Below are 14792 nucleotides of genomic sequence, written 5' to 3'. Positions count from 1 at the left end.
AAGCCCTAAGTTAGTGATGTCTGTAAAAATAAGAAAAGGTTGTAGTGTGGTTACATGGTGAAATTTTTGTTTTGCTTCCCCGGTAGATTAAGATCCAGGATCATGCATTTCTTGTTTATTCTTTGTTTTTAGCCCCTGGCAGAGTGAATGCCTCTGTAAAGAATGCTCCCTTAAGGAAGCGTGGTTCTGATGTATTGAATTGCTTTTGGATTTACGTGCTGTGTAAATGTCTCTGTGAAGATGGGGGAGTAGTGAGTGTGTCCCTTTGTTGGGAAAGGCTTACAGAGGCTCTGATGTGACCCAAGCTGCCCTGAAGGGTGAGTAGTTTAGGATGAAGGTTGTCTTTGGTGAAGGGATTAGCATGTATTGAAAGTCTATGTCTTAGCAGTAGGTTTGCTCTGATTAATTTAGGGTGGCATGTGTGGAAGTGGTGGAAAATGAGTGAGAAAATACTTGGCTAAGTCCAGATTGTAAAGGACTTTGAAGTTTGAACTTTAGGTAGGTAGGCAGAAAGGGCCGTCTTAGGTTTTTGAGCAGGAGAGTGACAGGAGCAGGCATCTGTCAGGAAGATAGACATAGAGGAGGTTGTTGAATAGTTGAAGCTGAGAAATGAGGAGGGTCTAAATTACCTTCAGTAGCGGTAAAACTGGAGAAGATAGGTTTAGAAATCTTGAACAGGTAAGGATCAGTCAGATTTAGTGAAAAATTGGATAAGACCTTGTGAAAAATTGGATTGGAAGAAGTAAATTGGCACCAAGGTTAGTGTCACTACCTTTTCAGAAAAGCCCTAACTTGTAGCTCTGAGAGGAGCCTGATCAGTCAAATAAATAAAGGCTCTTTGTGCACGTGAGTTGTTTCTTCCTGCTTCCCTCCCTTCCTTTCCTTTGCCCCTCTCATTTTTTTTCTCCTTTATGTTTGGGAAAGAGGTGAAGCACACAGAATGGAGGAGAAAATGTGAAAAGCATGTAAAGGAAAAGAGAGATGTTAAATTTAGTGTTTTATCTTATTAGTTAAGATTGGCTGTAACTCAGTCTCCTTTCTTTTGAAAAAAATCTGGCCAATAGAATTAAAATAAATTATTTAACTTGAGTGCCTTTTAACAAGAAACACATTTTTGTATATGGCTGAAATAACGTCACAGAATTATGCGTTAATATTGTAAATATGAACTAGGTATTAAATATTTCTCTAACTGTCCACAAAATGTCCTTTATAGCTGTTTTGTGGATACTGTATAGGGACCATTCATTGCATCTGATTATATCCCTTAATTCTCTTCAAATCTAGAATAGTTCTGATACCAGCTTGTTGAAGGCAGCAGACCAGTTATCCTCCAGGAAGTCCTACATTCTCATTTTGTCTGATTGCTTCTTTGGTGTCATCTAGCCAATTCCTCTAGTTTTTAATCAAGGTAAACGTTGTTGATGTGTACTTCATATTCTGTCACATCAAGAGACCCAGTATCTGGGGGCCAGCCCTGTGGCCTAGTAGTTAAGTTCATGCGTTCTTCTTCGGTGGTCCTGGGGGTTCGCGGGTTTGGATCCTGGGCCTGGACTGGTGCGCCGCTTGTCGAGCCATGCTGTGGTGGCATCCCATATAAAGTAGAGGAAGGTGGGCACGGATGTTAGCCCAGGGCCAATCTTCCTCATCAAAAAGAGAAGGATTGGCATCATATGTTAGCTCAGGGCTGATCTTCCTCACACACAAAAAAAGACAGAGACCCAGTATCTGGCTCTCCCCCCATTAGTGTTGTGAAGACTGATGAAGAGGGTAACAGTTGATTCCTCCCGTGAACATTTTCTACCTTATGAACAGAAGACAATCTGGGTGGTGGTGGTACCTTAGCATTATGCCAGTGCTGATGATTCATCTCCTGGTTTTAACCCAGTTTATAATCGTTGCCTAAAAAAGGTCTGTTGGGAATTACAAAATGATGTTGCTTTTGTTTTTTTAATTCTTTCATTCTTCATTTATTAGCTGTCATTCTTTTGTAAAGTAGTACTTTCCTTCAACTGGGGCTGTTTGATTACTCTGAAATGCAGTATTTGCTGAAAGGATAAACGCTTACATCTTTCTCTTCAGTTACCAATTTTCTTAGTTTAATAGCTGCCTCAGATGGTGGCTGATTTGTGCCTATGGCCTTTCCCTTCCTCCTCCTCCCCTCCCCCCTCCCTCCCCCTCCCACTTCACCCCCCCCCTTGCTTTCTTCTTGCCTTGAGTACTGCAGTAGTCTAGTTTCCTCTGCTACGGATCGATCTTTTACATCACTGCCAGCTCTGTTTTCTGCAGCACAGATAATTATCATGTAATCCATAAAGTTTTATTCAGTGTATTTTATTGCGTTATAATTATGATTCTTTTTACTCAGATTGTTGCAACTTTGGCCAGTGAGGTCCCCTTCTAGCTGGCTCCTGTATCACGTTGACATGACACGATGACCCTGTTAGACTTAGCTTTTTGGCACTAAAGGATGTCCCAGGCTCATTTTATGCATTTCCTGCCCCAGACTTTTAATTGATTGTTTAACAAAAACTTTGCTTTCTTGGTATGAGAGATCAAAATCGAGGATTAAGAGTGCCATTATTCCAGAGGTAACATTGCTTCTAGAACACTTCAGTGGATACTTAGAAACAAATTAAAAATTGTGAGTTTATATTAATATTCTGAAGTCAATTTTAGTATTGGTGTTTTCATTTAATTTCCTTGATTTGTAAATATTTTGTTACCCTAAAAATCTTGGTTCCTAATATTATTAACATAAGTACTTATTTGCTTAATCCTACAATATAAAGTAAGTAATTCAGTATAATACCAATAGTTTACTTAACATCATTCTTTTCACAGCTGCATGATTTTCCGTAGTATGGCTGTACAGTAACTTATTTAACCACATATTCTTATTAATGGTCATTTAGGTTATTTGCATTTTTGTCCTAAACAATGCTATAGTGAGTAATTATTTAGAAAAAGTACCTGGGTTGTGTATTTTCTTAGTCATTGCTTGCCTGAAAATGCCCTTTTGTTTGTCTTCACACTTGACCAAGTGTTTGAGGATAAAATATTTTTTAGTTGAGGTAAAATTTACATAAAATGGGCAAGTATAGACCTTAACTGTACGGTTTGAGATTTGATAAATATATATATCAATATAAACCACACCTCATTTAAGATATCAAATATTTTCATCACTCCCCGTAAGGGCAACCACTGTTGTCACTACAAATTCACGTAAATGGAATCTCTTTTGGGTTTTTTTCATTTAGTATAATGTTCGAGATTCATCTATAGTTCATTCTTTTTTTATTGCTGTGTAGTATTCAATTGTATGGATATATCATAATTTGATTATCCTTTCACTGTTGATGGACATTTGGGTTGTTTTCAGTTTTTAGCAATTATGAATACAGCTGTTACGAACATTTATATAAATGTCTTTTTGTGGACATATTTTATTTCTCTTGGGTAAATGCCGAAGGGTAGATTTGCTGAGTTACAGGGCAGGTAATTACTATCTTCGATGTTATGTTAGTCATTTCTTTGCTTTTCTTTTGTTTTTCCAAAAGAAATTTAATTTTGCCTATTTTTGCCTTTTTTGTTAGTAGGAATTCTGTTTATGTATTCTTCTGTCACTTGCCTTTTTTGCCTTAACCTTGTTTTAGAAATCCTAATATTCAGGTACTTATTTTTTCCCCATTAGGTCTGCATCCTACCTTTTTATCTCAATTTGTCTTGTCCCATACTTGACTTCTTTATTTGTAGTTTTTGTTTATGAGTTTCATGTTCTCTTTAACTTGTTTAAGCACGAGAATCACTTTTTGTGGAATTCTTTTTCTATTTCTGTAGTATTTCTTTTTTTCTTTTTTGTAGTGTTGATTTGTGTAGTTATTATGCTGCGTGTGTGTTAAACTTGTATTTGACACTGGACACTCCATGTTGACTTGCTTTTTGTTCAGATACGGTGTGGGTGGCACCTGTGTTGGTTTCCCATCAGAGATTCATTTTGAAGGTTAAGTATAGATGGCGTCGGGGAGAGGCAGGTTGTGGCACACCTGTTGGCTATGGGCAGTTATGATTGGTGGATCTCAGCGCTGATTTTTGTAATTACATATCCTTTTCCCATGGGGAGCATTCAGGTATTCAGTTGTCCTTCATGTTGATTGAGCATAAGTTTGATTCCTGACAGAAAAATAGACCGGAGGCTCCTCTCCCCTTTCCTTATGTCTCTGTCTCCAGCAGCTATTTCTTTCCACTCACTTCTAGCCAGAGGATGGCTAAAATAGGTTTAATTTAAGGGCTATAACTAGAAAACTATTAATCTATTTGGGGCTATGGGTGGGGGGAAGTAAGTTTTTACATTGGGCCTTTGTGGATATCTTCATTCCAGTCTGCTTCTTTAGTTGTTCTTATTTCTTTTCTCTTTACTTTAAATTCTGATAAATCCCTTCTAACCCCTCCCTATGATTCTTATCCCAGCACCCTCACTGTAGCTTGTGCGCGCGTGCGCGCGCGCACACACACACACACACACACACACACACAGCATTTCTGAAATTGTGGGGTAGAGACAATTTGGATTCTTGAAGTTTTTCTCCCTTCTTTGAAGTTTATGGTATGCAGTTAGGCCACCGTTAGTTTAAATGCTCCAGGACAGTTAGGCCACCGTTAGTTTAAATGCTCCAGGACGGATAGTCTTTTATTTGTTGTGTTATGGTCTGTAATTTTGCTTTGCAACACTGACTTTCCCCAGGATGGTCGTAGTTCTGTGTTTTTAAGCCATTTCATAAAATGTTCAATTATGAAAGCATATATTTCTATGCTGGTAAATAATGTCCTGTGTTTCTTTAAGGTAAATACTTATTCTAAGATTATGAAAAACTGTTTCTCTGAGATCTAGAATGAGGATGGGTTTATTCTGCCAGGATTAGTGGTGGTGTCTGACATTGGAGGAGTAGGAGATTGACCAGTCCGATGTTATATACTGGCTAACTCTGGCCTAGCTATGCTTTAAAAGTCTTTGGTAATTCTTCTTGACAGTTTTCAAGTCTAGTTTGGAAACCTTTTGTTCTTTTTAGGTAATAATCTGCAGTGACATACTATGTTTTTTAGAGAGCAAGATCAGCTTGTTGATTTCAGAGCCTTGGGAAAACTCCTAAATTGCGTGTATTCTTATATCCTTTCTTTACCTGGTCGTCAGTGCTGTGTTTTGTCGGACTCCCAGAAAAACAGTGGGAGTGCTCAGTAGGCAGATGTGCTCCTTTTGCTCCTTCAAAGAGCGTGACTGTCCAGTGTGCTACCATTCCTTCTATTCTATCGTAGTCTTTCTTCTCCCTACTTTCTAGTCCTTATTCTCAGGGATTTGGGAAATAGAGAGGATTTCCTCACTGCTTTCAGGCTTAGAGTAATGGGTTGTCTCTTAAATTTTAAGACAACCCATCTCACGTTATGAAAAACCAAGAAAGAGAGTGGCTGGCTATCTAGGCAGAAATCATGACTCTTTGATGGAATGACCCCAGGTCTGGGGCCTAGTTTTCAGATATCTTAGTCCAGTAACAGTTTTATCACTTCTCTGAAATATGATCAAACTCTGGACGTTAATTAAGCTCACAAAAGATTGGTAAATCAGACTTCTGAACTTTCACTAAGAAGTCACATGATTAATAGGACCAAAATACTAAACTCAGCTGGACAGAGCAATTTCTTATCATTATTAAATTCTATTTGGAAAAGCCAATGAAGATCAGATGGTTGTTTTGTAAGTAGAATCTGGTCAGAATAATGTCGTTTGGGTGATCTTAAGGGATGTTGTCATCAAGCTCTGGTATCCTTACACAGCATTTTATATTTTCTAGGTTATTGCTGGTATATTCCTATCATTCAGAAAAAGCACTTTCTTTGTTGCCAGAATGTCTTCTAGACAGAATGGGAACAGTTCTTGACTGTATAGCTGTGTTAGGTATTTTCTGTCAGTCTAAAAACTCCAATCATTGTGATTCTGTTCTGAAGAAGTTAACGTATAAGATAACAGTTTGTTTTATCAGAAATATTTAACAAAAAAACATAGGTGTGCTATTACTTATGAAGATGATTAGTCTCACCATTTTTATTCTTACTTTTTTCAAGCAGCTTTTTAGGATTATTTAACGCCTTGTGTTTCACCTACATGGTCAAAGCCCATTTCTATGTTTGAAAAATAGCCCTACTTCCCATTGGTGGGGAGGCAGTATAGCATAATCAAAGTAGCTTTGACTTTTTTCCCTTTTTTGTTTCTTTTTTTTTGGTGAGGAAATCAACCGTGTGCTAACATCTGCTAATTCTCCTCGTTTTTTGCCGAGGAAGACTGGCCCTGGGCTAACATTCGTGCCCATCTTCCTCCACTTTATATGGGACACTGCCACAGCGTGGCTTGCCAAGCAGTGCGTCGGTGCACGCCCGGGATCTGAACCGGCGACTCCCGGGCTGCTGCACCTGAGAGCGCACTTAACCGCTTGCGCCACCGGGCCGGCCCCTCCCTTTTTTCTTATTGTGAGAAAATATGCATAACATAAAATTTACCATCTTAACCATTTTTAGTGGTTCAGTGGTATTAAATACATTCATAATGTTGTGCAACCATCACCACCATCTATCTCCATGACGCTTTTCTTCTTGTAAAACTGAAACTGCACCCATTTAACAATAACTCCTCATTCCCCCTCCCCCAGCCCCTGGCAACCACCATTCTACTTTCTGTCTCTATGAATTTGACTACTCTTAGTACCTCATATACATGGAATCATACAGTATTTGTCTTTTTGTGATTGGCTAATTTCACTTAGAAAGTAAGTTTAACTTTTAATCAGATACATTCAAAGCCTGACTCTGCTACATCTTAGCCTTGTAATGCTGGTTAAATTGCTTAAACGTTTTTGGGCTTCAGGTTTCTGTTAGTAAAATGGAGTTAATTCCAACTCTACAGGAAGAATTAGCAAAAAACTAAGTCCAGAATGGTAAGAGGACAACCAAGAGAAAAGATATCCTGGAAGCCAAGTGAAATAAGTGTTTCTAGGAGGGAGTGATCATCTCCGTCAAATACTGATCATAGGACAAATAAAAGGAGGTCCGAGAAATGATGATTGGATGTAACAATGTGAGGTCACTGGTTTTTTTCTGGACAGTTTTTGGTAGAATGTTAAAAGCACTTACTGATTTGAAATGAGTTTAACTGGGAGATGATATACAACTTTTGAGGATTTTTGCTTATAAAGAGAATGAGAGAAAAAAGTGTGGTAACTGGAGTGGGAAATTGGGTCAAGACTTTTTTTTAACAGAAGAAATAGTACCATGTATGTGTATACTGAAGGTAAAGATCTACTATGGAGGGGAAATTTGACGTAGGAGAGAATTGCCGACTAATGTCCCTGAATAGGCAAGGTGATAGGCTGGGATTAAGTGCTAAGAGGGCAGGCTGTTTGTCCCTGGTAAAAGAGTATAGGTGGGTGTAGGTGGGAGTTCACAGAAGGGCCTCTTCTGGTTGTTTTCTGTTTTGATGAGAAAATAAAAGTAAGAGAGGGAAGATGGAGGAGTAGGTGTTAGTAGTTTGAAGAGAGAAGTCATGTAGGAGAAGGGGCTATGAGAATTTACAGTATAATTTCTGGGCAGCATGAAGAGTCCAGTTGAGGTAAGTGATTGCCGACTGGCTCACTTTAAGATGGTAGGTTTTCCTCCAGCTATGTTTAGCTGTGTAGGTGTCCAGAGGAGGTGCAGAGTTGGTTAAAGCGGGTTGTGCTTCATCCAGACGTATATGGTGAAGTGAGACCAGGGCAAGGAGTTTGGGGGAATATGCAAGGGGGTGAGATTTCATTTTACGTAAATTTTTCAGAGTGTGTCTGTAACACGTAGGAGTTAAAAAAATAACCACAAGTGAAATGAATAGTAGTCCATTAATATAGACTTATATTTAGTTCTTCAAATTTGTCAGATTCTCAAAAATGTTTTTTTACACTTGCTTTGTTCAAATTGAACCCAAACAAGGCCTGTACATTGCATTTGATTGCTGAGCCTCCAAAGTCATTTAATCTATACCAATTTCCTCTTACTCCGTTTTCATGTCATTCATTTGTTGAAGAAATTGGGTCTTTTCCCATTTTGTTCTTCCCATATTCTGCATCTGCCTGGCTGTATTCTTGTGATGGTATTTTAAAATTAAAATTTTTAATCGTGGTAAAATATACATTATAAAATTTACTATCTTAACCATTTTTAAGTGTACAGTTCAGTAGTGTTAAGTATACTCACGTTGTTGTGTCGTGTTATTTTTAAGATGTTCTATCTCTTATTTTGTGTAAACTGATACCAGATCTAGAGAGGCTTGATTTGATTCAGGTTCAGTTTTTTATTTTAATCTTTTTAGATGAGGGGGCGAGGACATACACAGTGTTGGCACATAGATCTAGTTGTCTTAATGATGAGATTGATCATTGGGTTGAGGTCTTACAGCCTGATCTATCCGTTTAAAAATTTTCCTATGGATTTTTTTCATCTAATGCTTTTATTAACCATTGATGATCATTGCCTAGATCCATTTTTTCGTTAGGGGTTGTGAAATAGTAATTTTGTAATTATATAACTTTTTTTGCATTTATTAGCTGAAATTCTATTAAGAACATTCCCTCATCTAGTTTTTGCCAGAAATGCAGGATAAATGCTTGACTCTTTCCCTTTATTTTCCAATTTTCAGGTGACAGGTTTTTTTTTTAATTAAAGTTTTGAATTCATGCAGTTTATAATGACTCGTAGTCATTATTTTGATGTTCAGATTGTCTGATCTGTGGCCAGTTGGGAGCCTTTCCAGGTTGGCTCCTGTGTCCTTCACCACCGCAGCATCTTTGTTAGCATGCAAGGCTTGTTTGTATCCTTCCGATCCCAGACCTGAAATCCTCCTTTTCTCCAGGGAGCTCCTAGTTCTTTCTGGTGGGAAACGGTATTTAGAGATCATAATATGGGTATCTACTGTTTAAAAAGATGTTATTATTTTTAGTTATTTGATCCTTCAGAATACTGATTAGTTTCGTTTCTTAATTCAACAGGCATGCCCAAAGAAAAATACGAACCCCCTGACCCTCGGAGGATGTACACAATTATGTCCTCTGAGGAAGCAGCAAATGGAAAGAAATCACATTGGGCAGAGCTTGAAATAAGTGGTAAGATGTGCAAGCATAAATGTATTGTATGGAAGTTAAGATATGTTAGAAAATTAAGTTTTCTAATGCCAATACACAGAAGAAGCAATGTTATGTTTTACCAATTGTGTTTTACCGATGCTAATTCATCTTAGAAGCAGGAAGGTTGAGTGGAAAGAAGATGGTTTGAGTCAAAAGTTCAAAACCCATTCATTGCTTAATAAACCGGGGATAGTAATACCAAGGATGAAATAAAAATAATACATGTGAAGTACGTGACGCACAAACGTTTGTTTTGATACTTAATTCTCTGATGAAGTATGACTGAGCTTTTGCATTATCAAATTAGATTTCCAGTGGGATGGGAAATGCCTGTTCTAGTATAGGTTCTGGGATGGATTTGTTTCTCCTTGTTTTCTGCATCTGGTTTTTAGTCTGAGTCTCTGGGGACACCCTTATTCAGAAACACAAAATCTTGAAAGAGTTTGAAGCAGATCTCAAAGTTCCCTTCTACCTTTAATGCAGTCTAGGCATGTTTAAAGAAGTATATGAGCCCCCCGATCCACAGAGGATATCCCCAGCATCCTTGCTAGTGGGCATGCAGCCTCTTTAATACTTCAAAGGTGGTGAAGGGACGTTATTGCTTCTTAAGGCAACCAGTGCTGAAGAAGTTTTCTGTTCATATTGGCCTCATCTGCATCCCCATACTTTCCTTCCAGTTTGTCTTGATTTTTGCCTTCTGAAATAATACAGAGCAGTTTTCTCTTCTTTCATATGACTGCCCTTGATTTTTTTTTTTTTTTTAATATAATGCAGGAAACATACTGAGCATATGCTATGTGTGAAACATTTTTCCAGGAACTGTACTAGGCATATGGAAGATATATAGATGAAAAAAACACACAGTCCTTGTCATTTGGATCCCATGGCATGTTTGTTTTTTTAGTGCCGTTGAGTTGATTCTGATTCCTAGTGACCCCCGTGTGCAGCAGAGCAGAACCACACCCGGTCTTTTTGTACCATCTTCTCACCTTCCGGCGCTATATCAGACAATGCTCCCCTGCTATTCATAGGGTTTTCATGGCCAATTTTTTTTTTTCTTTTCCAAAAGCGGGTGACCAGGTGTTTCTTCCTAGTCTGTCGTGGTCTGGAAGCTACACTGAAATCTGTCCACCATGGATGACCCTGCTGGTATTTGAAATACTGGCGGTATAGCTTTCAGCATCACAGCAACATGCAGCCACTGCAGTATGACAACCGACAGATGGGTGGTGTGGTTCCCTGACTGGGAAATGAACCTGGGCTGCAGCAGTGAGAGTGCTGAATCTTAACCACTAGACCACCAGGGCTGGCGTATTAGGGAGTGAGAAGAAGGGAGTGTACCAGTATAAATAACTCTTAGAGAAAATATAACTGCCAAGTCTAGGTAGAAGAGTGCTGTACAGGAAGTAAAAAGGAAGTAATGGTAATAGTACTCTTCCCTTGTCAGCTCAAAATTTCTGGTTAACCTATTGAATAAACCTAAACACCCTCCTCTGCAGCTGTGGTAGAAGTTGGTAGCCACGTGGGTCTCTCCTGTTTTCCCTCTTCCGATTTTTAGAGTGCTGGCCTTAATTAAGCTGAGTTTATTTTCATAAAGTAGGTGTGGTGCAGAGTGAAATTTCTCTCTTGTTTCCCCTCTCTTGTCAGGTTTGATTTTCTGTGTCAGGGGAGCCCAAAGAGAAACATGCTCTCTAATACCAGTTACCTTCAAAGCGCAGGCAGTGGTCACTCACGCTTTCCCCGTTTAGTTTCTGCAGTATTGGTATTTAACTGTATTTTTCTCTTTTTTCAACCTATATTCGCAGTTTTTCTATTACAAGTCCTTTTCTTGTAGAGAAATTTCTCCTTCTTATAACACCAGGATAAGCTAGAAAGTACTCACTTAGGTCAGTGAGATTATATCTCTGAGCTTAGTTAAGGGGAGTCTCCTCCACTCTCTCCTCCCTCTCCCTAGTGTTGACACCTCTTTGACAATTTTAAGTCACTGCTCTCTGCTTACTCTGAACTTTGGGATGAAATGTGCGTACCAGATAGGAAGGAAGAGGGGAGATTCCTTTACAGTTGCGTTCTTTACCAAGTGTCATGGAGGATAAACTATTGGTTGAATAGGTTTGTGGAACAGGACCTTGTAATTAACAAAGCCACTGTCAGGAAGGTCACTTTATTGTCTTAGTCCTTAATACATAAGCTCCTATGTGTAGAAATTGTCAAGGCTGAATTCAATTCATGCTAAGACAGTTATTTCATGTTTTACACCTATGCTTTAGCATCAGTTCCTTAAGATTGTGTGATACGAAGTTGTAGGGATCTGAGGTCATTGACTCCTGGACCTGCAGTTATCTGATATGCTTCTCTGGTTCCAGGGGGATGGGTGGTGAGTTCCTTGTGCCATTTGGAGATAACTAGATAAGCCAAACGACTATTAATCATTTACTTTTTAAAGAAAGCCTTTTATTATTGTAAAATGAAACACAGATGAAGAAAACCACACAGACAAGTATATTAATGAATTATTATAGGACCAGAAGCCTTGTAACCACTACCCAGGTCAAGAATTAGAACTTTTTCACTTACCCCAGAACCCCTTCCATATGCCACAGCCAGTCACAACACGCTCCCTGCTCTCAAAGCTAACCATTATCCTGACTTTTATAGTGATCGTTTCCTTTGTTTTCCTTATAGTTTTAACACCAGAGTGTGTGTACCTAAACATGAGAGTTTAGTCCCTCCGCCTTTTTAACTTGGTCTGTCTTAATTTGCAGGTTTCCCTCCTATCCTTTTCTTTTCCTTACAGTTTATCTGTTGAAGCTGGCTGGTTTTACCTGTTGTTTCTCTACAGTCTGTATTTTGCTGACTGATACTCATGCAGTTCAACACATTTCTCATCCTCAGCATTTCCTGCAAATGGGCAGTTGGATGCAGAGGCTTCATCAGACTCAGATTTAAGCCCCTTGGCAGGACTGAAGCTGGTGTTGTGTAGGTGGTATTATGCTTTTTCTTCAGGAGGCACATAAGGTCTGAAGGCGTTCTTTTCTACTGATGTTGAGTGCCTAGAGCCATTAATTATTTGAGGGTTGCAAAATAGTGATTTTCTTTCTTTCTTTCTTTCTTTTTGCTGAGGAAGACTGGCTCTGAGCTAACATCTATTGCCAATCCTTTTTTTCTTTCCCCCCAAAGCCCCAGTAGATAGTTGTATGTCATAGAGCACATCCTTCTAGTTGCTGTATGTGGGATGCGGCCTCAGCATGGCTGGAGAAGTGGTGCGTCAGTGCACCCCGGGATCCGAACCCAGGCTACCAGTAGCGGAGTGCACGTGCTCAACCGCTAAGCCATGGGGCTGGCCCCAAATAGTGATATTCTAATTCTGTCATTCTTTTTCTTTAAGTAAGCTCCATCTATGAAGAGATGCTTTCCCTCATTTACTAATTAATTACCAATGTACAATTTATATAATTACCCAATGTACAATTTATATAGGAAAGGCAGAAAAGAATGCTTGTTTTCTTTCTTTCTTTCTTTCTTTTTTTTTTTTTTTTTGGTGAGGAAGATTGGCTCTGAGCTAACATCTGTGTCCATCTTCCTCTATTTTGTATGTGGGACGCCACCACAGCATGACTTGATGAGCGGTGCGCTCCCAGGATTCAAACGTGCGAACCCCGGACCACCGAAGCAGAGTGCACGAACTTAACCACTATGCCATTGGGCCAGCCCCTTGTTTTCTTTTATCTACTAGTTTTCAATATAAACTATCATCCTTTGAGGGTGACTAAGTAGGTTTTTTAAAGTATCGTTATTAACTAGAATATTTGAACATTTGGGTTTTAAACATATGTCATGAGTTGTAATTATTACTCTTATTTTGATGCTTAAATTGTCCTGTTCTTGGCTAATGGGAGAGCTTATTTAAATGATTTCTGTGTTCTTTGACACAACCCTAGTGTCTTTGGTAGTTTGATTGTTATCTGATATGAGAAGGTTTTCTCGGTTCATCTCGTATATTTCTTGCCTCAAACTTGGAATATGTCATTTGTTTTTCCCCCCAAGAAATCTGCTTTTTTAGTTGGAAATGCTGTTTCAAGACCATGATATCCGATGCTAGTGATGCTCGTTGCTACTGGATTGGTCATTGTTTCTAGGTCTTTCCACTCAACAGAGCTAGGAAATATGACATAATATGTATGTGGTCATATGCATTTATAACGAAAAGATGTGATATATGATAAATAATATGTACATGTTTATATATGATAAAATATCTTTAGCGATATAAAATATATTTGTATATTTAAAGTTAAAATATCTTAGGAAGATATACTGATACTTTCGATTCAAAATCAGAATAGCAGGGAATTTAGTTAAGCTTTTCTATAATTACATCTGTATCTCCTTTAATACTGAGAGTCCTAGTTCTCAGGGACATGGGATGATAGAGTTTGAATATCCCATAATTACTTGCTTTATCCCGTATTGCACGTGTAACAGTCTCAGAATAACACCACCAATATGAGTCCTGAGGGCAGGTAAAACTTTGCATCTTATTCCCATCCCCTCCCATTAAATGGTTGTACTCTATCTATATTGTCAGAGTATGTAGCCATTACATACTATCAGCTTTCCCATTTGACCTGTATAAATGCCCATTTAGATTGTTTTGCAAGTAACTATATATTCACTGCCTCCCTCACCGGTTCATTTGTCTCTCTAATCATTTTGGTTTTCTGAAAGCTTGCTCTCGAGATGTTTCCTTAGAAAGGGTTTATGGGAGCGATATTCTCTGAGGTTCTTGCATGTTGATAACAGTTTGTGCCCTTTATATTTGAAAGTCAGTTTGACTGAATGTAAAATCCTTGGCTCACATTCTTTCCTTAAGTATCTTAAATATGTTACTGCAGTTTTGCTATAGGCTTGATGACCATCTAATTTTCTTTCCTGTATTAATTATTTGCTTTTTTTGCCTAGATGTGTTTGTTTTTTCCTTAAAATCAGTAATTTTACTAGAACAAATCTTGGTGTTGGTTGTTCTACCTTGATATTCTCAAGTATAGTATGTTCTTTCAGTGTGTAGTTTGAATTTCTTTTAATTTTAGGAAGGTTTCCTTGGATTATAATTTTTAATATTTCTTCTCTGAATTTGTGTATTTGTCTCAAATCATTTAAAAACTTTTTTTAAAAATTCAGGTATATGTGGCGCCCGCCCGGTGGCGCAGCGGCTAAGTGCGCGTGCTCTGCTGCAGCGGCCTGGGGTTTGCGGGTTCAGATCCCTGGCGTGCACCTACGCACCACTTGGCAAGCCATGCTGTGGCGGCATCCCATATAAAGTGGAGGAAGATGGGCACGGATGTTAGCCCAGGGCCGATCTTCCTCACCAAAAAGGAGGAGGATTGGCATCAGATGTTAGCTTAGGGCTGATCTTCCTCACCAAAAAAAGAAAAGGTATAATTTACAGTAAAATAAAAATAAAATAAAATTCAGTAAAACTCTTATTGTTGTGCATTTCTTTTACAAATACAGTTGTGTAACCACCACCACTTTTACAATCTGGAACAGCTTCATAGCCCCAAAAACCTCCCCATGCTCCTTTGTAGGCAAACT

General features: G+C 38.6%; 1 protein-coding gene across 7 annotated transcripts in view; it reads left to right on the top strand.

Annotated features, from left to right (window-relative positions):
* The window catches only part of CNOT6 (CCR4-NOT transcription complex subunit 6), a 69101-nt gene that overhangs the window by 13150 nt on the left and 41159 nt on the right, over window positions 1-14792 (top strand). For all 7 annotated transcript variants that reach the window (XR_015551887.1, XR_015551885.1, XR_015551886.1 and 4 more), the window contains exon 2: window positions 9066-9179. Coding sequence is in view for 4 of the 7 variants with exons in the window: in XM_087429183.1 (XP_087285309.1) it covers window positions 9068-9179 (112 nt within the window). In the remaining 3 variants the exon portion in view is untranslated. The remainder of the gene's footprint in view (window positions 1-9065; window positions 9180-14792) is intronic.

Source organism: Ceratotherium simum, chromosome 4 (genome assembly GCF_057802395.1).
Source record: "Ceratotherium simum simum isolate JZ-2026a chromosome 4, ASM5780239v1, whole genome shotgun sequence".
NCBI lineage: Eukaryota > Metazoa > Chordata > Mammalia > Perissodactyla > Rhinocerotidae > Ceratotherium > Ceratotherium simum.
Note: the sequence above shows the minus strand (reverse complement) of the source record. Positions and strands in the feature narration are given on the sequence as shown.